The sequence below is a fragment of the Lynx canadensis genome, chromosome D1 (assembly GCF_007474595.2).
Source record: "Lynx canadensis isolate LIC74 chromosome D1, mLynCan4.pri.v2, whole genome shotgun sequence".
Taxonomy (NCBI): Eukaryota; Metazoa; Chordata; class Mammalia; order Carnivora; family Felidae; genus Lynx; species Lynx canadensis.
The window spans coordinates 87,668,002-87,691,423 of record NC_044312.2 but is presented as its reverse complement, the minus strand read 5'-3'; the positions used below and the strand labels follow the sequence as shown (position 1 = coordinate 87,691,423).

General features: G+C 37.0%; 1 protein-coding gene across 5 annotated transcripts in view; it reads right to left on the bottom strand.

Moving 5' to 3' along the window:
- The window catches only part of HIPK3 (homeodomain interacting protein kinase 3), a 92,526-nt gene that overhangs the window by 10,648 nt on the left and 58,456 nt on the right, over positions 1–23,422 (bottom strand). For all 5 annotated transcript variants that reach the window (XM_030333092.2, XM_030333093.1, XM_030333091.2 and 2 more), the window contains 6 exons: positions 14,108–14,231; positions 6,803–6,922; positions 6,087–6,173; positions 5,401–5,585; positions 3,558–3,717; positions 3,045–3,168 (listed from right to left, as the gene is read on the bottom strand). In XM_030333092.2, the coding sequence (XP_030188952.1) occupies positions 3,045–3,168; positions 3,558–3,717; positions 5,401–5,585; positions 6,087–6,173; positions 6,803–6,922; positions 14,108–14,231 (800 nt within the window). The remainder of the gene's footprint in view (positions 1–3,044; positions 3,169–3,557; positions 3,718–5,400; positions 5,586–6,086; positions 6,174–6,802; positions 6,923–14,107; positions 14,232–23,422) is intronic.

Here is a 23,422-nt window from a genome sequence, read left to right as displayed (position 1 = left end):
GATCTACAGATTTTTTTTTTTTTAACTGACCTTCTTAGCCCTTCCAAAAAGCATGTCTTGATCGGCAAATTCTCCAAGAAATGGAATCTAAGCGCACCCAGGCAGTGTAGATGTATGGCAGCAAGACAGTCTCATCAGAGAAAAAAGCAGAATTCACTTTGACAAGGGGTAAAGGACAGAGTGAATTCTCAAATCCCAACAAAAGTCATGTTGCCCTTAAATTCTCCTCATAATTAATGCCTTATGATGAGAAGAATTCTATTATCTTCTCTCCTCATGAGGTCTAACTTATTTTTATCAAATTCAACAGTGATTAAGATCTCAATTTTCTACACAGTTCTCAGGCTAGCTAAAATTTTATCTTTGCTTGATTAGATTTGCTTTCATATCTGCACAGCAAGGCATGAAAGTTTACAAGATTGTTCTAGTACAACAGGAGAATTTTGTTGGAATGCATTTCATTCTAAAATAGCAGTTTTCATCCAAAGGGGATGAAAAACTAGTTTTTCAGATTGCCAAATAATGTTAAATGCTTGTCGAATACATACTCAAATTTGTTAAACAGAAGCTTGGCTAAGTCTTTGTTAACTTGAAAAAAGTAATAATATTATGGATATAGTACTTCTATATCTATACCTACATATTATACCTATAACATGGAGAATATATGAAATGCATGATGAACCTAGACACCACAGCCTCAAAGTAAAAAATGTAAAGTGAAATAGAAAAGACATAAAATCTATTTAAAAATACAAACTATAATGGTGCCAGAACTACTCCCCAACAGCTGCCCAATAACCATTTAAAATGTTTCTTCAAAATGGATTGGTGGCACATTATGAGGGAAAGTGGTAAAAAGACCAATACTGGGATTTTCTACAGAGATACTAAAGTGGATTAGACAAGGAAGCTTTCATTGCTAAGCAGACACTACACTAAGACAAAAAACAATGAAACAACATATTTATAGAGCCTGCCTGTCCTGCTACAACTGCACCTGTTACATAAGCTAACAAGTTATTTTGCTCTGTCTTACTGGTAATTCTAATTCAAAAATATTGTGCTTGACATTTAAAGGGTTTATGAGTCTGAGAGTGTCTCCTTTTCTTTGTTATCCTTCTTATGAACCACTCATACAGCTGTTAGCATATGTGTAGAAAGGTCACTAGTCTTTCATCAATCATAAGGCACAAAGAGAAAAGATTTATCGGACCTCATTGAATGTTTTAAAAATGGCCCTTAACTGTGTTTAGAAATATGCCTCACAAGCCTCCTAAATTTTTGCTACAAACAGAAGGTAGGCTCTGAAAAAAAAAAAAAAAAAGCTGCTATTCTAAATCTTGATGAAATATGATTTTGGTACATGGGGGGAAATTATTAAGACTTAAAAATCTATTTGTTAGTATAGACTAAAACTCATCTAAGTGAAAATGCATTTGTGGAGACACAATGTGACACAAATGTCACTTACATGACAACTAATTAAAAAACAAAAAAGCGTCAATCTTCCATGCTCAAGTATTTAGAAGGAAGATGTCTACCTACCACTTACTATCAAATGGTAGTATATGTATGTTGAGATAGACTGATGGCAAATATGGCAAAACGTCAACACTTGTTGAATCTAGGGTAGAAGACACTGTATTATTCTTTGACTTTTTCTTTAGGTTAGAAATTTTTATAATTAACAATCGAGGAAAAACAAAGAAATAAACACAACAGTGTCTTTAAGAGCACTGACATGATGATATGGGTATTTTACTATCCCCAGCCACGGGTCACTGTCACAGATACTTACAGACCATGTTGGTCCACAATTTCACCTTAAAAATCAACCATCTAAGTAGTTGTTTTTTATCTGTAGTGCTACAAATCTTTCTCTCGATGAAACCTTATACGAAAACCCAATATACATAAAAGATGAAAATAAAGTTCCCCTGGTAGAACAAAAATGGCTAAAGAGTTGAGATGTTTTCACATCTCTTATTACCAGTCAGTCCAGTCAACAAACATATCTTGGTGCTTTATTAGGCACTGTAGGAGATATTAAAACTTCAGAAACATTGTTTAAGTCCTTGAATCAAATAAAAAATTTAAATAACCTTCAGAATCCAGAAATATTAGAGCTAGAAGTGACCAGGACAGTATCTACTCAGTCTTTTCCTTTGACTAAGGCTGAAAACAGGTTAAACAGACTCATCTAGAATGACAGCAAACAGAACAGGACTCTAGCCCAGGTGTCCTGACTGAGTACCAACTGCTTTCACAGATGCTATACAGTCCTACCATCACGCTTCAAAGAATCATTTAGGGCCTCATTTGTAATTAACCTCTTGCGTTAAGACAGAACTAGATGCCTAGCAAGGACAAAGTGCTATGAAAGGACCTAGAAAGTCACATTTTATTCTGGTTATTCCAGCTGTAACATTTGCTGCTGTTGCCCTCTAAGAACCACTAACAAATTCCCCCGTGTGAGAATTTATGGCCTCTTCAAAGGTATTCTGCCACTCATCTCACCTGAGGTTTTATTCTGCTTTTTATCTAAGGAGCATAATCTAACTGAGCAAAAAACAATCTCTCTCTTTTAAAAACCTAAGGTATGGATAAAGAACAAGACTATAACATTCTTGGATAGAATTCTTTTGACCAAAATTTAATGAACTGAGCTCTCAGTTACTTTAATGTCTAGTAATAAGAGACAGATAAAAGGTACTTACCTAAATATCTGGAGCTGTGATAACCAGTAAAGGACAACCCATAGCTTTCCAAGCCCACTAATTTCTACTAAGGTATTTTATCATGCAACTCTACAGGAAATATAATTATCAGATGACCCATTCTGTCAGTGATGATTACAGTGGAGCTCCAGTCACGAAAGAAGTGTCACTGGTCTAAAGGCTACTGACCAGCCTAAATTAAATTCAAATGTAGCAATGTGGCAAATGTGGCAAAAACTATGCAATATATTTTATTAAAATATAATTAAATTTGTTTAAAAATAACATACGCCTAAATTCAAAGTGTAATTTAAATCGGAGTACCTTGAATAGCTGGGGGACAGATAATCAGCGTCTGCTGAAAAGCGTCACCACAACCGAAATGAGCAGTTCCGGCCTGCAGAGGAACTCCATGGTGCCCAACGGAGTGAGCGGACGTGGTTAACGCCTGAAAGGATCAGCACAGGCGGCATTGTACTGAGTAGTCTACATGCACGCTTTACCAATACAATTTGAATGCACTTCTTAAAGTCGTAACTCTGATAAAAATGGGCCCAGAAACTGATTTTACTCAACTCTACTTTTCATGGAGCTGCTGCACAGAAAGGTAGGTAGGGGATATTAAGAGAGTGAAAGGTGAAAGGAAATAAAAGAGTTTAGGTAGACATGTTCTAATCATTGCCCTGAAATGGTAGAGATTTTACAGAATAACCATAGCGAGAACCTCCCCGGCACTGTGACTTCTAATTGCTGACATGAGACTTCTATATACTTCAAAAGCAAAATGAGCAATCATTAAAAAAGGAGTTCAAATTGTTAAATATTATAAGTTCTTACCTGATTTCTTAATGTGCCAATTTTAGTAAAATTTGCTGTCAGGTTAGCAGTACTGCCTGAAGCAACTGGTCTTAAAAGTGAAGTTTTATTGTGATTATTTGTGTCACATGAATTTGGGTGGGACTTACAAATATCCATAATATGAAAACAGGACTTTACACTGCAAAAAAAAACAGGGGGGGGGGGGGGGAACTGTAATATTTTAAATGTTAAGGGTAGTTTAAAATTTATAAATTATTTCTAAAAGAAAAAATTATCTGACTTGCACTTAATCTGCTTATTTTCAATACTATTTCTACCAGAAAAACCCACAAAAGATTGAATTTTAAAGCTAGTGGAAATGTATCTTATATCTGCAATATTTTCTAAGACATCAAAGCAACAGTAAGCATTTTTTGACTAGCACAACTATAATTTCATGACCCTTGCTCTAAATAATTTTTCCAAAATTTCTAGATCTCCACATCCCTAAACTATCAATACAAAACATATAGTTATGTTATTTTCAAAGTGCTTATATATGGAAATCATTAGATACTTCAACTGTTGGGGAGAAAAATAACAATTAAGGGGAATCCACAATAACGGATACTGGTTCAACCCTATAAACTTCTTCATTCAGTCATTTTTTTAATCTTTATTTATTTTTGAGAGAGAGTGCAAGCGCCTCACTAACAGCAGAGTGCCCAATGAGGGGTTCAAACTCACAAGCTGTGAGATCATGACCTCAGCCTAACTTGGGCACTTAACTAAAACCAAGCCACCCAGACACTCTCAGTCATTTTAAAATATAAAAAGTTGTTTTAAGTAGTAAACATTTACTACTTAATTTACATTACCCCCTGCAGCCTTACAAAGAAGAGGTGTGGGGTTCAAAGAATGCATAAGCTTTACCTAAGGTAACTCTGATAAGACCTTCTCAATGTGAGCATACGTATATTCTTTTCCATTAACCCATAAAAACCCTTCTTTCCTGGGGCACCCAGGTGGTTCAGTCGGTTAAGCATCTGACTTTGGCTCAGGTCATGATCTCACGGTTTGTGAGTTCGAGCCCCCCCATTGGGCTCTGTGCTGACAGCTTGGAGGCTGCTTTGGATTCTGTGTCTCCCTCCCTCTCTCTCTCTCTCTCTCTCTCTCTCTCTCTCTCTCTGCTCCTCTCCCACTCAGGCTCTGTCTCTCAGAAATAAATGTTAAAAAAAAAAAAAATTTTTTTTTAAACCCTCCTTTCCTTCCACAACACAGAGGAGAAGGTGTGGGCAAGGAAAGCAAACGATGTGAAAGGAAATTAAAGATGGAGTCTGTAGGACTCAAAAGAGGGAGGAAAACTGTTAATACTTCCTTTTATTACATATGCCTGGCTATTAAGAATGTCATGTAAAAAAATCACTCAGTCATTTTCAGTATGGTACTTTGGAAAAAGAACATTGGAATGCAACTCAGATTCATATTCCAGTACTGTGCTGCCACTTACTAGTCTATGTGAATTTGGTCGAGTTAGCTTAATTTACATTTAATAGATATATTGAATCATTTCTCTAAAACACTAATTTTCTAAGACTTAGTATTATTTCTCCATGCCATTTTAACAGACTTTAAATGGGGCACCTGGGTGGCTCAGTCGGTTAAGCGTCTCTTGATTTTGGCTCAGGTCATGATCTCACGGTGGGATCAAGCCCCACTGTGGGCTCCATGCTAACAGCACGGAGTCTGCTTGAGATTCTCTCTCTCCCCCTCTCTCTCTGTGCCTCCCCTACTCATGCTCAACAAATAAATAAATAAACAAATAAATAAATAAATAAATGTACTCTTTCAAAAAAATAATGAAGATTTTAAAATAACATACTGGTTGCTATGAGGGAAATCTAGAAGATGTTTCATATTAACAAAAGAATGGTTCAAAGTCTCAGCTGGAGTAATTCTTAAATCTGCATCAATTAGCAACATTTTCTTCAACAGACTAACAAATTCTCTTCTATCAGCTTTCTCAGCCAAAAGATCACTTCCTTCCAAATCCATCACTGTGTTCACCTACAATATCAAAATTTCAAGTCATCAAATACAAATAAGCCATAAAAGGTAATAGATGTTAAAGTTTCAGTTTAAAAAAACACAACACAGGAAGGAACAGAGAACTACAACTGTTTTGAAACAAGAACAAATAATTGAGTTTCATAAATTCAGAAAATGTTTCAAAGTACTAAATAGGATTCAAAGTAAAAAAAATTAATGAATATTTTAACAAATATCCATTTCTAACAAATGCAAAGAAAAGAAATTTGTAGAGCTAGGATTTCCCCTTTTGAAGAAAATACTTTCTACTAAAGAACAGGATAGAATTAATAATATTTGATAAAGACAAATGCAGTTTAGTTCCTAAAGGGCTGAAACCTTAGAATCAGTTTTGTTTGAAAAGCTTAAAACCAACAGCACTCCATAGTCATTTAGAAGATGATGAACATGTGGTATCCTTGGCATTCAGGTCTATCATCATAAGCACAGAAGACTAACAAACATGACTGTGGTACTCACATGCACTATATCATCCAGACTGTTGAATATGTACTTTCTGGCTTCTTTAGACTTCATTCCTGTCTCTGCCTCATGCTCTTCTAGTGTCTTATTGGATATATCAAAGAGGGGAAATAATATATTATTATCCACCATTTGGAAATTCTTCATTTCTTTAGTTCTGGCACATTTAGTCTAAAACACTGAATATTCTAAGGCAAGGAATTTTAAAAGAGTAATTATCAAAAATGTGCTTTTTAAAAGTACCAAAAGAAAAATGAGAAGAGCTTGGTTCAGTTAAAAAAAAATATATACATATGAAAAAGTAACTGGCTATAAAGTTAATCACTGGGGATTTACTAAGCCCCCAAAAAGCCTAAGAATAAATTAGGTACTTGGGTTATGGAGTAAATGTTGAAATTCAGTCCCTGTCCTATAAAGCTTAATAATGGGAAACTGAGTAGAGAAGATGAAACACACAACACAAAAGTAATTACATACACAAAACTTAAAAAACCATTTAAGATGAGTTAATAATTATGTTGTCAGGTTAAAGAATGAGCTAAGTTACTCAGGGAGGGCTTTTTCCCCCCCCCCCATTAAAAAGGGAGGGTCAAAAATGAAAATTCAGAAGGAGGCAGAAATGCAGTAAAATAAAAATAGGCATGGAGGGTATTATCTACATGAAGCACCTTAGAAAAATTTTTTTCCACATTTTTTCTTTTTTAATGAATTACCTTTAATCTCCAACCAGAATGAGAAATATCTGTTTCTCTGCAAAAAAATCTTGTGGATTTCGTGCCCACATTTAACAGCTGTTCTCCTGGTAAACCTTGAGTCTGAGAAATATATCGAATCTGAAAAATAATATACAAAACAGAAGAGTTTATTCTTTCATGTAATAGATATTAATTGAACATGTATTCTGTATCAGACACTAAACTAGATGTTAGGTCAAGAATTCAATGACGTAGTCTATGCCCTCAAGAAATGCAGTCTAGTGGGGAGCATACAAGTAAACAATTATAATACAGAGTTGTAAGTACCATAGTAAATACATGCTTATGGAAAGACAGAGAAGGGACACCTAAAATAACCGAAGTCACATAAAGTTCCAAAAGAGGTGATGCTCAAGTTGAGTCTTAAAGGACAAGTAAGAGTTCTTTACGAAACCTTATTATGATTTATGCTAAGGGTATAATATGAATAAATATGGACAATCAGGAGTAAATACCACATACTCAGATACTGAAGTGCAGAGATTCACTAAGTAGAAAATGACAAGGGGTGAAAGTGAACTAGCAGGCTGAGGGCTTTACCAGAAGGGTAGAAGTTTTATCTGTCCTCTTTCCCTCTATAAGCCCCAAGTGCCCACAATTTTATCTCTAAATCTGTATCTAAATATTTATCTCTAGCTCTGGAGCTGTAGATCCAACTGCTTATGGAAACTCTCCATCTGGTTGGACTTTAAGCACCTCAAAATGAACATATCCTCAACTCATTTTCCTGTTAATCCTCATGTATTTCCCAGCAACACCAAACACCCAAATCAGAAATCTGAAATTTATACCAGACACATACCTCTCCATCATCACGGTCCCACATAACTGTCCCTTCTCTCCATCTCCGTTTCAAGTCTTCTTCAATTCTGAGTTACACAATTTCACAAGCCTCCTAAGTAGTTTATCTGCCTCCCTAATGATGCCATCCATTCACCCCCAATTCAGTATTCACACTGCTAACAGCCATTTTTGGTAAAACACAAATCTGACTGTTACCCCCTTGTATAAAATTACTTTACCACCTACAGGATCAATTCCAAACCTCCAATCATAGCATTCAGGCTTTGAGCTTTATCTCTTCCCTGCTCTTTACATGGTCCTTTAAAGCAGCAGCCCATCTAGCACCACACTAAATTTTGCATGGGCTGTTTCTCCTTCCTAAACTGCTAACTCCTACTTAACAATGTCCCTGTGCCCCTCCCCACCCAACTTCACCAAGTCCCACAACAACAAACTTTAGTACCGTTCCTTCTTCAAGACCCAGTTCAAGAATTTCTCCTCTATACAGCTTTACCTAACCTTCTCAAACAAAGATAATTCCTTTCCTCTGTGTTCCCATCAACCTAAAATAGAACCACTTTAATACATTTATAATACTGTAATACAATTATTTTTTTACACGTCTGTTTTCCCTATTAGGCTGTCAAGTCTCTAGACAACAGAGATAGTTATCCATATTTGTATCCTCAATTTTACCTGAAATGACAACTAAAATATCCACCTTACAAATCCGTTTCATTTCATTTAAAGTGTGGTGCCTTCTCTCACCCCACATCCCCCGAGTGGCTGAGTTCCTTGTTTTATGAAAACCGAAAATGAAAAGTACTAAGGGTCCAGTACCTAGATGTTACATCAGAGTCTTTCAGATGGAGGGAAAGGCGTTCCACAATTCAACAAACATACACAGAGCATTTACTATGTGTCAAATGCTAAAGATATGCAGATGAGTAAAACATGGTGCCAACCTTCAAAAGCATATAGTTCAGTAAAACAGATAAATATTTAAGCACGTAATCTGCAATTAAGCTAGGAAGTGCCATTATGAAGAAGAAAATAAAGTGTTAAAAGAACACAGAATAGGGCAATTGAAATGGCCTGAAAAAAAAAAATGGCAAGCGATCTTGTGAGTTTATTTTTGGTCATAATGCCTGCTCTGTCTTCTGGGGGGAGAAAAAAAACCCTGTTCCATCTATAACTCCTAATACATTAAAAGACTCAGCCTTTGCCTCCTCTGTCCCCAGTGAATGAAGGGTGAAAACCTGACTCAGAAGTGATTCATTCATAAATTCATGTTGTGAACTCAACTAGAAATAAGCTAATAAGCAAGTTAGACTTACAATGTCAGGAATGTGAACTAAGAAGTATCAATCACTGTTGAGGAATGAGCTGAAGGCACCTGGAGTCTAATGGCCATGTTAACATGACCAAAGTTAACTGTAAGCAGAAACTCAGAGTAGCAAATTAAAATCAGAATCAATAAAAATACTTAAAGAGCACCTAATTCACACTTATCCGGCCCCAGAGCGAAGTTCTACTGAAGCCTATTAATTCCATTAAATGTCTCTTTGAATCCAAAAGCACCTCCAACTCTAGACTTCACAAAGTCCAGTCATATTATAGCTCCATTCTTGGATTTTTGTGATAGTCTACACATAGAGAGCCAGCTACTTGAGAAGGTCTCTACGCAACCCAAATAGCCGAATAAAATAGAATTCTTCAAAGATTCCTACTCCCCCTAAACACTCAGGAGTTGAAATAGAGAACTTTATTTTTCTTACACAGGATATGACTTGAAATTACCAAGTAAGATAATTCGAATATAAATTCAGACTTTTAGCTGTTCTGGATGAGATTCTACCTAAACTCCAACAAACATTTTGCAAGAACAATCAACATTTACCAAGTTAATACTGTCTAGCCATCCATAAAATTTATTTAATTCCCTGGAATGTTTTTTATATTTTCCTCGTAAATATAGGTTAAAACCAATACACAGAACAGTAATAAGACAGTATACTGTCGTATTATAATTAAGACAGGAAGGGATTCAAGCACTAATTCACAGGACAGCCTTCTCTAAACACATACACCAAAACGCTGGTGTACAAATGGGAATGAAATGCAGAGATGAGAAAATATGACGTGAGGAATTCTCGACATGGTCAATGCCTAGCTGTAGAGTCCAAAATTCAAAGAGGAAATTGCCTTGGAAAAGCTTTAAGAAATAGATGATAAAGATGATTAAAGAGCTAGAACACAAACCCCATAATGCAGAATTAAAATAATCTATGAATTTTTTCCTGGTGACCCAAATGTGGCTTTTAAGTATATAATAATTATAGGTCTACTGTTAATTCTTTTTCACTTCCTTTGGGAAAAAAACAAAACTGTTATTGCATTAGAAGATTAAATAAAGGTTAGACATTAAGACAAGACCTAAGAGATAAGTTATATTTCATAGAAAGTCTTTATTTTTGTAAATGTTCCATGTGTACTTGAAAAGTATGTATTCTACAATTTGTGTGTAGTTTTGGATGTAGTACTACATGCCTGTGTCATTAAATCAACTTATTCATGGGCTCAAATCCTCTGTATACTATTTTTTTTCTACTTTTGCTCTACCAGTTACTAAAAGAAATGTGCTAAAAATTTCTAATTATGACTGTGGGTTTATCTATTTTCTTTTTTGGTTTTGTCGATTTTAGATTAAAGTTATTACTAGATGTATAAAATATACAACTGCTCTATGTTCGTGCTGAATTGAATTTTCCAAATTCACTGGCTAATATCCCTTCTTTATAAGTAATACTGATAGATTTGTAATAGAAGAACACTTCTGGTATTAAAAGCAATGCTATTAATAAAAGCAAACACTAAAAAGAGTATCTTGTACTCTCATACATTCTGAGAGATAAACATTTATACAAAATGTCGTCGTAGAACAAAATGATAAACTAAGCTCCTGGCTCCATCACTAAAACTCAGTCTGGAGACAGAATGCCAGTGGAGGTTGATGGATTTGAGAAACTAACATAAAGACCATGAAAATCCTCTTCAAGTGACAGCAGAGAGACAGCTGGGAAGGTGAAAGTGGACGTCTGGAAGTGGAAAGTCTGGAAGAGGGCTGGTGCCAGGGATTGAGCACAGACTGGTGCAGGGTTTGGTTGGGTCCTTTTAACTCTCTCCCCTACTGTAATGATACTTATGGAAAGTATCATTATCCACAAGGTAGTGTAGACGTGGTCCACTGCTAACAGGAAAGATTCTGGATTCTGATTGCCTGTGCTGGATTCTTGGGCAAGTTATTTAACTTCCCCACACCTTGGTTTCTTCATCTGTAAAACAGAGGCAATAGTAGAATGTACCTCACAGGGTTATTGTGAGCATTAAGTGAGTTAATGAAAGTCTAAGAACAGTTTCTGGCATATAAAAGAGCTCAGTAAGTATTAATTAGTAATATTACTATTACCCACTGCACTGCCACTGTAGGCAAAAAAAATGAGTTAAAAAATAAAATAACAATAACACCCCAATTATGTGCCCAAGTACATGAGGGCAGCAGATGACTGGAACAAGGAACAGGTAACAGACAAAGGCATACCCTACTGATGGCCTCTTCACATCCTAATTGATGATCTTAATCTAGGAAGCTGGGGAAAATCTATGAAATCAAACCGCATTAATAAGTAGACTAAAGTAAAATACAACCCCTAGAAATACTTAGGTGAACATTTTAATAGATGCATAAAAGCATTTGAGGGGCACCTGCGTGGCTCAGTCAGTTGAGCGTCCAACTCTGAATTTCGGCTCAAGTCATGATCCCAGGGTCATGGGATTAAGCCCCATGTCGGGCTCCATGCTGAGCGCTGAGCTTGCTTAAGATTCTCTTTCTCCCTCTGCCCCTGTCCCCCGCTTGCACTATGAATGAATGAATAAAAATAGCATAGCATAACATAGTATAGCATAGCATAGCATAGCATAGCATAGCATAGCATAGCATAGCATAGCATAGCACAGCACAGAATAGAATAGGCATTGAAAGTCCAAACCAATTTAGGATAAAAGAAAAAACTTAGAAAATTGGGAATAGAGGGAGCTCTATTTGACATCTGACCTTTATCAAAACCTATACAGCATACATCATATTTGGAAATATGTGTAAAGTCTAAGACTGAAACCAAACAAGAATGCTCACATCATCAATCCTATTCCCTTGCGTTATTGGAAAATAATCTGAGTTATTGGAAAAGTTATTGGAAAATAACTTTTAAAACATCAAATTGATAATATGCAACTACTGATGCTATATGCTAATTATTTTTTAAATTATTATACCCTTTTGGAATTAAAGTAATATACATCCTGAAAGTACTGCTAATCTGAATCAGATTAACACCTGTTCTCTGTTTTAACAGATATCTATTATGAAATTTAGAAAAACTGAGGTTTGGGGCACCTGGGTGGCGCAGTCGGTTAAGCGTCCGACTTCAGCCAGGTCACGATCTCGCGGTCCGTGAGTTCGAGCCCTGCGTCAGGCTCTGGGCTGATGGCTGATGGCTCAGAGCCTGGAGCCTGTTTCTGATTCTGTGTCTCCCTCTCTCTCTGCCCCTCCCCCGTTCATGCTCTGTCTCTCTCTGTCCCAAAAATAAATAAAAAACGTTGAAAAAAAAATTTTTTTTTAAATTAAAAAAAAGAAAAACTGAGGTTTGATCAAGGCTTTGTCTTAAAGTACCACTGTGAATTTTAACAAGTCATTTCATTTTTCTGGACCTCAATTATCTTCTTTAAAAAACAGGAAAAAGTATAACTAGAAAATCTGTAGGGTCCTTCTCAGAACTAACAACAGGTGTCCAAGACTAGAACTGTAAAAATCCCAATCCAAAGTACAGCAGCAAATCTATCTGAAGTTGCCACAAGATGGTGTCCTGCTCCATAATACCATACATGTCACAACTTGTAACCCACAAAACCAGAAGTATACTTCTAGCATGTGACTGGTACCCTTGGTCCTTCAACAGCTAAGAGATTATTGGATTCTGCAACTCGATCACCAACTCGTTCAAAACTAGCCACAGTCTAGCCATCTGCATCAAAGTTAGTGGCTGGGTAAAAAGCTGAAGGAAGCCAAGATGTATGTATGGAAAAGGTTACAGAAACTACCTTCTAAGAGGAATGCTGAACACAGAGGGAGAAAAGCAGAGAATATAGGAAGCCCAGCCTAAAAGAGGAGACTTATGGGTAGAAAGTCTATGGAAGAAGAGATTAAAGTTAATGGTAACATCTGATCTCATAATTACTATTAAATGACTTGTAGAATCACTCCAGCAACACTGAAGTCACCAAATTCACAACCTCTCAGACCCTTTTTGATATAGAAAGCTAAGCCCTGAAAGTCAGAAATAAGGCACATTTCATTGTTACAATTAGATTATGTGTGCATTGAAATGTTTTATTTTTTCATTAAGTTAAACACTATATTGTTTAAATAAAAATTATATTTATCCATTACAAACCAATTGAAGACAAAACTGATATAATCACTTTGTTAGTTTTGACTAATGTTTTCCACTAAAATATGATCTGAGTATATATATCTATCTAACAAGGGGGATGCTATGAAACTTTTTCAAAAAATACTGATTAAGATTATAATTACTCCAAAAATAACCTTGGTATTAAAAACAAAAACAAAAAAATAAAACAGCAAACAATATGATCTAATAGCTTAGAGAGGCTAATGAACATAACTGAAACTATCATGAAAAGTGTTTCATGAAATAATTTGCTGGATTCTACTGAGAATCATTTATTTATTTTTTTTAATTTATTTTTTAATGTTTATTATTTGAGAAAGAGACAGAGAGCAAGCAGGGGAGGGGCAGAAAGAGAGGGAGACACAGAATCAGAAGCAGGCTCCAGGCTCTGAGATGCCAGCACAGAGCCTGATGGAGAATCATTTAAATAATGTTAAACAGATTTTCAGCACCGTTCAAAAACAACTTAAAATACTAAAGAGGGTTCAAGTGACTGAAGTACTTAAGTCCAATAATGGTTGTTGATTTAAGACCAATAGTTATGAGGCCTTTTATTCCTTGGAAGTGGCTGACATTTCATCCACCATCAAAGTTGTCACCCAAGCATAGCTCTATTATTTAAATGGATACAGTCCAGCCCTTTATAGGTCTGTAGCATAAAAATGATACAAAAAAATTCTCCCAAGTGTTTTTTGCAGAACTGTTTTGGGACCTGTGGATTGTAACTTTGTTTATGAAAGCTTACTTCAATTGTTATAAAAGTTTTTAAACAACCAAATACAGTTTTGAGATCTTGAATTTAAATTCCCTAAGGTCTCAGATTTTGTTATTTTATTTTAAAAAGATTTTGACAGGTATTATATACTTGGGAAATGCATTCATGTAAGTCTACTATTTTTCTTTACATTCTATAAATTCTACCTCGATGATCATGAAGTTTTGTTACCTGATCATACTCCAAGGCTCCTGGGTAGAGTGGCCATCCAAGGAATAATTCTGCAATCACGCATCCCAATGACCACATGTCTATGGCTTCACAAAATGGCAACCCCAATATAATCTCTGGAGCTCTGAAATCGAAAGAAAAAAAAGAGTGATTTCCCTCTAAAATTATCTTTTTTTTTTTTTAATTTTTTTTTTTTCAACGTTTATTTATTTTTTGGGACAGAGAGAGACAGAGCATGAACGGGGGAGGGGCAGAGAGAGAGGGAGACACAGAATCGGAAACAGGCTCCAGGCTCCGAGCCATCAGCCCAGAGCCTGACGCGGGGCTCGAACTCACGGACCGTGAGATCGTGACCTGGCTGAAGTCGGACTGCGCCACCCAGGCGCCCCTCCCTCTAAAATTATCTTAATTCATCTGACATTCTAAGAAAAGTTAATAAATGACAGAGAAGTCACCTTCTATTTATAGTAACTTCACTTTTCAGAACTCTTTGAAGCCTAGCCATTAAGCTTAAAAGGGTGCAATGAATACAACCATTGCTAGGATAAAAATCTCTATACTTAATCTCATAGAGAATTTTATTAACATATTAAAAAGGGGGAAAAAGCACAGATCTTGACTTTGCAACTGTAACAAATTAGAAATAATACACTAGAAAGAGAACTGGAAAATTATGAAATACATACATTGTGACATCAACAGAATTGAAAACCAGACACTGAAAGATAAGAGCAAAACAAAACAACCCCAAAGGCTAAAAGTGGATCTAGTCCTAGATATTACTTCAGAACACAATAATAAATATTCACAAAACCAGGACCATTAGTCATCCAAATGGGACAAGACCAAGTACAATTTTAAGAGGCAGAAAATAAAGGACATCGAAACAGGTAGAAAGTATTTTATCAGTTGACAAGCTCTGATAACTTGGAAAATGTATTCCATGAAAAATATCATGCCCAGATAAATATGTGCTACTTCACATGCCCTGCCATGATAAAATTAACATTCTGAGAGGCTTCACATACAGCTATGTAATTCCCAAGTAAGCCACACAATCATGGTTACCCTGAACAGTCTCAAACTTACAGAGAAGTTATAAGAACAATACAATGAGTGGGTTTTTTTCCTGAACCACTTGAGAGTAATTTGCTAAATAACTCTATACTTTGTATTTCCTACAAACAAGGATATTCTCCCACATAACCACAATACAATCATCAAAATCAGGAAATGCACACCGGTACATCTCTACGATCTAAGCCCCATACCCCAAGTTTGGTCAATTATACTAATAACAAATGTCCTTTATGGCAAAAGGATCCAATTCCAAACCATGCACTGCATTTAGTTGTAGTGTCTCTTTTTTAGAATAATTTGGGTCTTTCCTTCATTTGTATGACCTTGGCATAAGATATTACAGGTCAGTTATTTGTAGAATGTCTCTCAGTGCAGGTTTGCCTGGTGTTTCCTCATAATTAGATCCAGGTTATACATCTTTGGGAAGAGTATTAGAGAAGTGATGTTTTTTTTCTCATGTGCCATCAGGTGACATACAATTTTGATTTGTTCTAGTACTAATAATGTTCACTTTGTTCCTCCTTTTCCCTTTGTAATTAAATATTTTGCAGGATTTCAGTTTGGGACTGTATATATAATCCTTTTCTTATCAAATTTTCAATTTACTCATTTATTTGCCTATGTGAGCCTAAATTAATGGAACCCTATTTTATCCAGTGTGTTATAATCCATTACTGTAGTTATCTATTTTGATACTCTAAATTTCCCAGACTTAACCAGTCAGAACTCTGTCAATGAGCTATGGGTCCTCATTAGTGCCAGGATGGCACTGTTCCCAGGTCCTCTCAGTATACATATTATATACAGTTAGACAAGATAAGTTAGACAAAATATACAGTTAAGCAAAATAAGGCTTCTGCTAATTTCTTTAACTGATACTGCTGTCATTATCTCCTAAGCCAGTGGTTTTCCATCTTGGCTGTACATTATAATCACTTGGTCCTGGCCACACTCCATACCAATTAAATCAGAAACTTGAGGAGGGGAGGGGTGGGGAGTGGGAGAGACTTAGGAATCAGTATTTTTTTAAAGCTCCCAGGTGATTCCAATACATGGCCAAAGTTGAGAACCAAAGCCCCAGGCTCAAGTAGTTAGACCAATGGGAAGACCGTTCCATCTTCTCCCTACAGCTCTTCTGATCACAGTAAGTTCTAGGGATAAGCAAGCTGTTTTCTCCATTGATTTAGAATCTGTCCAGTGACTCTTCTGCTCCTGGACATCTCTGCTGTAATTAATACTTAAGGTTCAACAGACTCTTAATCCACAAGCATTTATTAAAAACCACGCCATAAAAGATCTTTAGAACATAGTTATAAAATACTTTCATTCTTTTGACAAAATGCTTAGTCGGTAAGGATTTGTGTAGATGCATACATGTGAATTATATTCAGATATAACCAAATGCTAAATTGTGTAGAAAGAGGGGAAAAAACAAGTTACACTAAGTTATCAATCTTACATATTCACAATATTGTACAAAAGACAGAGAAGATCTTACCCTTTTTTTGTTCATTATGATATACACAGAACCTAGCAGAGAATATACACTCAGTAAACATTCCTCAAATAAGTCATTCCTATAAAGGTTGGGTCACACACAAAAAAAGGATCAGACTGAAATGAGTTTGAACTGACCTTGAGGAATAGAAGCCTAGGCAGAAAGAAAGAGAAATGGCCACAAGAGTTAATAAAGAGTAGGGACGCCTGGGTAGCTCAGTCAGTTAAGCATCCACTTCGGCTAGGCCATGATCTCACAGTTCGTGGGTTCGAGCCCTGCTTCAGGCTCTGTGCGGACAGCTCAGAGCCTGGAGCCTGCTTTGGATTCTGTGTCTCCCTCTCTCTCTGCCCCTCCCCCGCTCATGCTCGGTCTCTCTCTCTCTCTCTGTCAAAAATAAATAAACATTAAAAAAAATTTTTTTAAGGAGTTTTATGATTATTTTGAAATATTTACTATGAAAACGTAATGGGATTTGAAATTGGCTACTGGAAACTCCAACATCACATTTGGCAATGAAAGAAAAGTTAACAGAATGATAGTGCCTTGGATATACAACTTAAAGAGACTGAAATTATTTGATACCTGGTTAACAATAAGAAAGCAGTTTCTGTCAATCAGACAAAGAGCAATGAATTCCTTCTGCTGTTTGCTACCACTTAACAAATGAGCCAAATTTGTAATTGATGGTGACAAGAATGTGGAGCTATCTTTTCAAACTCTTGACCAGGAACTGCATAAAGCCACTTTAAGAATAAAACTTGAGATACAAAAGTTACACTCATAGAAGCAAACTTAAATTTCTCATTTTAAAATAAGAAAGAGAGGTGCATGGGTGGCTCAATAGGTTGAGCACCTGACTCTTGGTTTCGGCTCAGGTCGTAATCCCAGGGTCGTGGGATAGAGCCCCATGCTGGGCTCTATGCTGACCACGGAGTCTGCTTGGGATTTTCTCTTTCTCTCTCTCTCTCTCTCTCTCTCTCTCTCTCTCTCTCCTTCTCCCTCTCCCTCTCTAAAAAATAAAAATAAAAAATTAGAATTTTAACTGCAAGTTTTACACAAATTGTGTATTTGCGGTCTTCTGAAAGCAGGTTAGATGTACAAGAAATTTCTTGGGGGGAAGGCAGGGAGAGGAGGCAGGAGTAGGAGAAGACAGCCCTCAGACCTTGAGCAGTTCTGACACCTGTGAAAGGAGAGAGGCAAAGGGAGAGTCGGACAGAGAGAACCCACCACTGCAGTGCTATTAAGAAAGTCTTGGCTGGGCCGATGCAGAGTCTCTAAGCAAAAAATTACCTGTGAGAAGAGCTCCCCACCAAGCAAGAATAGTCCAACTCTAATGCCCCTACTATGTTTGGTCCCTGGCTAGGTAGGAACAACCCAGATGCAAACCTGAAGTGCAACAGCTGGAGACTCTCAGTCAACTGTGCTCCCCCCTAAGAGGTTCTCTGAAAGCAGAATCTGAGAGACACAATTCCATGGTTGCCACAAGATTCCCCAAAACTTTTGCTATTTTATTTTCAAATACATATATATCATAAAGAAAATGCAACAAATTTCCTCACCAAGTCCCATTCAAATGTGCCCAAATTCTCTCCAGTCTACCCTAGCATGACATAAAATATTACCATTTTCTATGTGGATCAACGTAAAAGGCTGGGAGGCAATACCTTAAAAGCATTTACAATCTAGATGAAACGGCCAGAGATGTCAGAGTTCCACCACTCAGTCTTATAATACATTAAACTTTAAAAAGTAAATTATGCAGGGTTCCTTGGGGGGGGTAGGGGGAGGGCTCCGTCAATCGGCTCAGGTCATGATCTCTCAGTTAGTGAGTTTGAGCCCCGTGTCAGGCTCTGCGCTGACAGCTTGGAGCCTGGTGGAGGAGCCTGCATCAGATTCTGTGTCTCCCTCTTGCTCTGCCCCTCCCCTGCCTCTCAAAAATAAATAAATAAATATATATTTTTTTAAATTTTTAATTATGAATGAAAGAACAATATATCCATCTGTCAGTAATGAATAAAGCTTAGTTTTCTGGTTATTTCTTAACTGGCTCTCAAATCCTTCCTCTGGGCTAACTATACTTTTGTATAAAAATGATCACAACAGGGATTCTAATATGTGGACCAGTCTTAAATTTTCTGTTCTCCTCCTAAAGGAAATTCTCCCACTCCTTTTTTCATCTACCCTAACTCCCTTCTGAGCAGCTATAATGTGGCAGTGCTAAGGATATAACAGGGAATACACATCATTTGTACTTCTGGAGACCAAGCAAAGCACATATTAAACATGTCTAACTGAATGGAAAGTATAACTAAACCTCTTGTCTACCACTCTATAAATAATAACTCACAATTAGAAATGTCGAACCCACAAACTAAAAAATTTAGGTCATATGGTAACAAAGGCAATATATACCTAAAATGCCATGTTTCTTCATTATTATTTTTTTTCTTGTCATGTGTTTTTAATCCAATTTATCAACATTAAGAATAAATTCTTTCGGGGCACCTGGGTGGCTCAGTCCGTTGAGCGTCTGACTTCGGCTCAGTTCATGATCTCGAGGTTCGTGGGTTCAAGCCCCATGTCGGGCTCTGTGCTGCTGGAGCCTGCTTTGGATTCTATGTGTGACTCTCTCTCTGCCCCTCCCCCACTCATGCTCTGTCTCTCTCACTCGCTTGCTCTCAAAAATAAAAACATTAAAAAAAATTTTTTTAAAGAATAAATTCTTTCTACTTTTCTAAAACCTTGAAACACTAATATAAAATATAGGGTAAAGTGGAGAAGCTGAAAACAGAAAATTTTTAACTATGTAAACTGAACTCTGGGGACTATTGCCAGAGTAGAGGAGAATGTTGGCAGCAGATGCTTCAAATAAGAACACAGTGAAGTCCTGTCATTCAGAAAAGAAGATGACTATTAATGGAACATTTTATTTGCTTTACTTCATCTTTATTTACTTTTGTAAGTTGAAAATTCACTTACTAGCCCAAAAAACCAGCCCTGTTAGGAAAAAGGGTATCTCAGTTCAGGAGCTCAGGATACCTAGCTCAAAGAACAATTACATTCTTGTAACAGAGACAGATATCTTGGGTCATCACTGCAAACACCACTAAACTATGAACTCACATGATGATTTCATGGCCATCCTGCAAATGTTTATCATATTCCTAACTCACAGAGAGTAAGTTTTCTTTTCTACATATAGAGAATATAATGGTTAGGCAAGTGTAAATATCTAGTCTGCCTAAGAGCTTCACTTCTCATTAAAATTAATAAATTAGCATAATGCTGATATACTTCAGATTCTGGTGAGTCTAGTGACAGAACCACCCTGTTCTGGTCAAGTCCAGAACACTAATCAAATAATTTCTGAAATGACAAGCTAAGGGCCAGAAGCTGACGGTAAGTAACATCCCTCAGTGAGACTGAAAGGTACAGTCATCCAGGCTCCTCATAATGATACTTTTACACAAGTATTTATCTACATGCTAAAAAGATACTAGAGAAATGCAACACCAACTTGGAAAAGGTAAATAAATGGTAAACTCAGTAAGGATGAAAATACTAAAATGAGAACAGTTTTCCTAAGGTAGAAGATGCAGGAGGCATTTTTTAAGATAACACTTTCATTAAGGTATGGTATGATTCAATGGTTTTTATATATTCACAGAATTGTGTAACCATCACCACAATCAACTTTAGAACATTTTCATCATCCCAAAAAGAAATCCTCCATCCATTAGCATTTACTCCCTATTCCTCCCAAACTCCTCTATCCCGAGGCCACCACGAAAGTAAATCTTTCGGTCTCTTTAGATCTGCCTATTCTGGAATCATCTAACGTAATCTTTTGTGGCTTCTTTCACTGGCATGTTTTCAAGGTCCTAGCATGTGTCAGTACTTCACTAACTTTTATTGCTGAATAGTATTCCATTGTGTGGATATACCAGACTTACTTATCCACTCATCAAGTGATGGACATTTGAATTTTTTTCTACCTTTTTTGGCTAGTATGAAAAATAAGTTAACCAAGAGAGGCCATATATCAGCTCCCAATGCTGCGGAGCAAGAATACTCCAGGGCTGAAGAAGGTCAGAGCATAAAGGCTATGCACCAAAGACAAGTGATGCCTCAGACAGAACTAGCCAGGACAGGAAGAAAATGCCTTTGATGGAATAGAAATCCAAAAGGGAAAAGAGTGTTGAAGGAACTATCAATTTTTCTGTTTTAATTTGATGCAGCAGTCTTCATGATCGAGTTAATCTTGTGCTACCCCTTTGTCAAACCTCTAGGGAACTAAAAGAACCTCTTGCCCATATACTGGCAATCCATTTTAAAAGAATGTGGATCATGGTGCAATTCCCTTCAGTAAGTTTCATAAGAACTTTATGCTATGGTGGTACTAAAAAATTGAGAATCAATGCGCAAAAGCTCTAGGAAGACAAATTTTGGAGTCTGGTAAGGAGCCACTAACTTCAAACAATGAAAACCATCTAAAGAGAGCTGTATTTCAAATGCTCAAGAGTAAGCACTTAGCTCTCCCTCCACTGGCAAGTAATTTACCAGAGCCTTCATATTTTCATTTTTAAAGACGCAGTTCTTCGGACCCTACATTCTCTGAAGATTATCTAAAGGACTAATCTTATGCTTTTACCTATAAAAGAATGTGTGTAAAATGTTAAACAGTATATACATTCCCATAATTTATTCATACTCCCACTGTCCAAATTCACACCTCCTCTCTTCTCAAGCCACCACCTCCTCCCCATCCTCATTCCGGACTGTTGTCCTTGCATCCTACTTTACTGAAAAAAAAAAAAAAAATAGAATTTGAAAGAAAGTTCCACCTTCTCATCATCACATCTACTAGCCCACTTGCATCTGTCAGTGCTTCTATCTAAGGCATCCAGGCTCACTTACTGAAGCATATCACTCCACCAATTTCTTCACCCATCCCTCTCCTCGTCTCTCTCTCTCTCCCCCCCCCCAAACCATCTTCTTTATACACTCTCCATCAGCCATCACTCCTTTCTTTTTTTCCCCTTTATACAAGTCCTTTTTAAAAGCACTATTTAGAAAAGCTGCCTCCAATTCTGCCCCCGTATTGAACTTACTCTCATCAGGCTTTCATTTCCCCACCATTCCACCAAAATAGCTCTCTTGTCAAGGTCACTATCAGCCACTGCACTGCCATATCCTTGACTTACTGGACTTGATGATTATATTATGCTCTCCTGCTTTAAACACTGTCTGCATTTGGTCTTCTAGAACACCACTCTTTGTTCTCCCCCTTATCTCACTAGCATTCCCTTCTCAGATTCCTTTCTGGTTCCATCTCATGTCCACAAGCTTTAAATTCTGGAGTATCGAAGGCTCAGTCCTTGGATGTCCAACTTCTCTATCAACATTCACTCCCCTTAAGTGATCTCATCCAATCACAGAGTTTTAAAACACCACCTCTATTCTTAACACTCTCAAATGTCTCTCTCCAACCCAGACCTCTCTCTTTACCTCCAGACCTATGTATCCAACTGTCCACTCAACATCTATTCTTGAGTATCTATTAGAGATCTCAAACTAAACACATTCAAAAAGAACTCCCAATTTCCCCCAAACCTCTCCTTCCCCAACCTTCTCCATCTCAGGAAATGACAACACTATCCTAGTTTCTCAGATTCATAATCTGGGAGAATCAAATTTGACCCTTCTCCTTCTCTCACTTTCCACATCTATCATCAGATCCCATTGACTCCAACTTCAAAAAAGATCCAGAATTTGACCATTTTTCTCCACCTTTACTACCATCACCCTAATCCAAGCCACCATCATCTCTCATCTGGATTACTGCAAAAGCTTCCTAACTGTTCTTCTTGCTTCTGCCCCTGTCCTCTACCACCTATTCTCAAGTTAGCAGCTCCATTTAAAACACAAGTCAGACCACACTATTCTTCTCTTCAAAACCCCCAACAGCTTCCCATCTCAGAGTAAAGTCAATCCCTTACAATGGCCTACAAGGTCACACATGATTCAGCCCTTAACTACATCTAATATTTCCCATCACTATACCACTTACTTGCTCTGATCCACCCACACTGGCCTCCTTACTGTTTCTAATCAGAGTTCCTGTTTCAAAATCTGTTCCAGGCAGAGGGAATAGCAGGACATAATCTCTTTACCCTTACTTTGTGTTTCTGCTCAAATATCACTTATTAGAAAGCCCCTCCCTGACCACTTTAAATATAGAAGGGTAAGCCCCTGCCAACACATAAACTTACCTTTCCTCCTTTATCCTGCTTTATAGTTCTCTATAGCACTTCCAACCAACGAAATATGTTTATTACCTATTTTTCCCTCCCCCACTAGTATATAAGTTCCATGAGGACAGGAACATTTTTTTCTTTTAAAGTAATCCCTATACCCAACATGGGGCCCAAACTCACGACCCTGAGATCAAGAGTCACATCCCCTACCATCTCAGCTAGGCAAGTGTCCCAAGGGCAGGAACTTTAATTCTCTCAATGCTATATTCCCAGCAGTGAGAAAACTGTGTGGCACATAGTAGGTACTCAGTCATCATTTGATCATGAACTGATCTATCAAAGGGAGCTCTATAAGCATACATTCACTAAATCGAAAATGCTAAGAATATTTCTGTTAAATCAAATACTTAAGCCAAACGGGTAACAACCAAGAGACTTTTACATGCCATACACTTTGCATTTGGGAAAGCTAAATGTTTT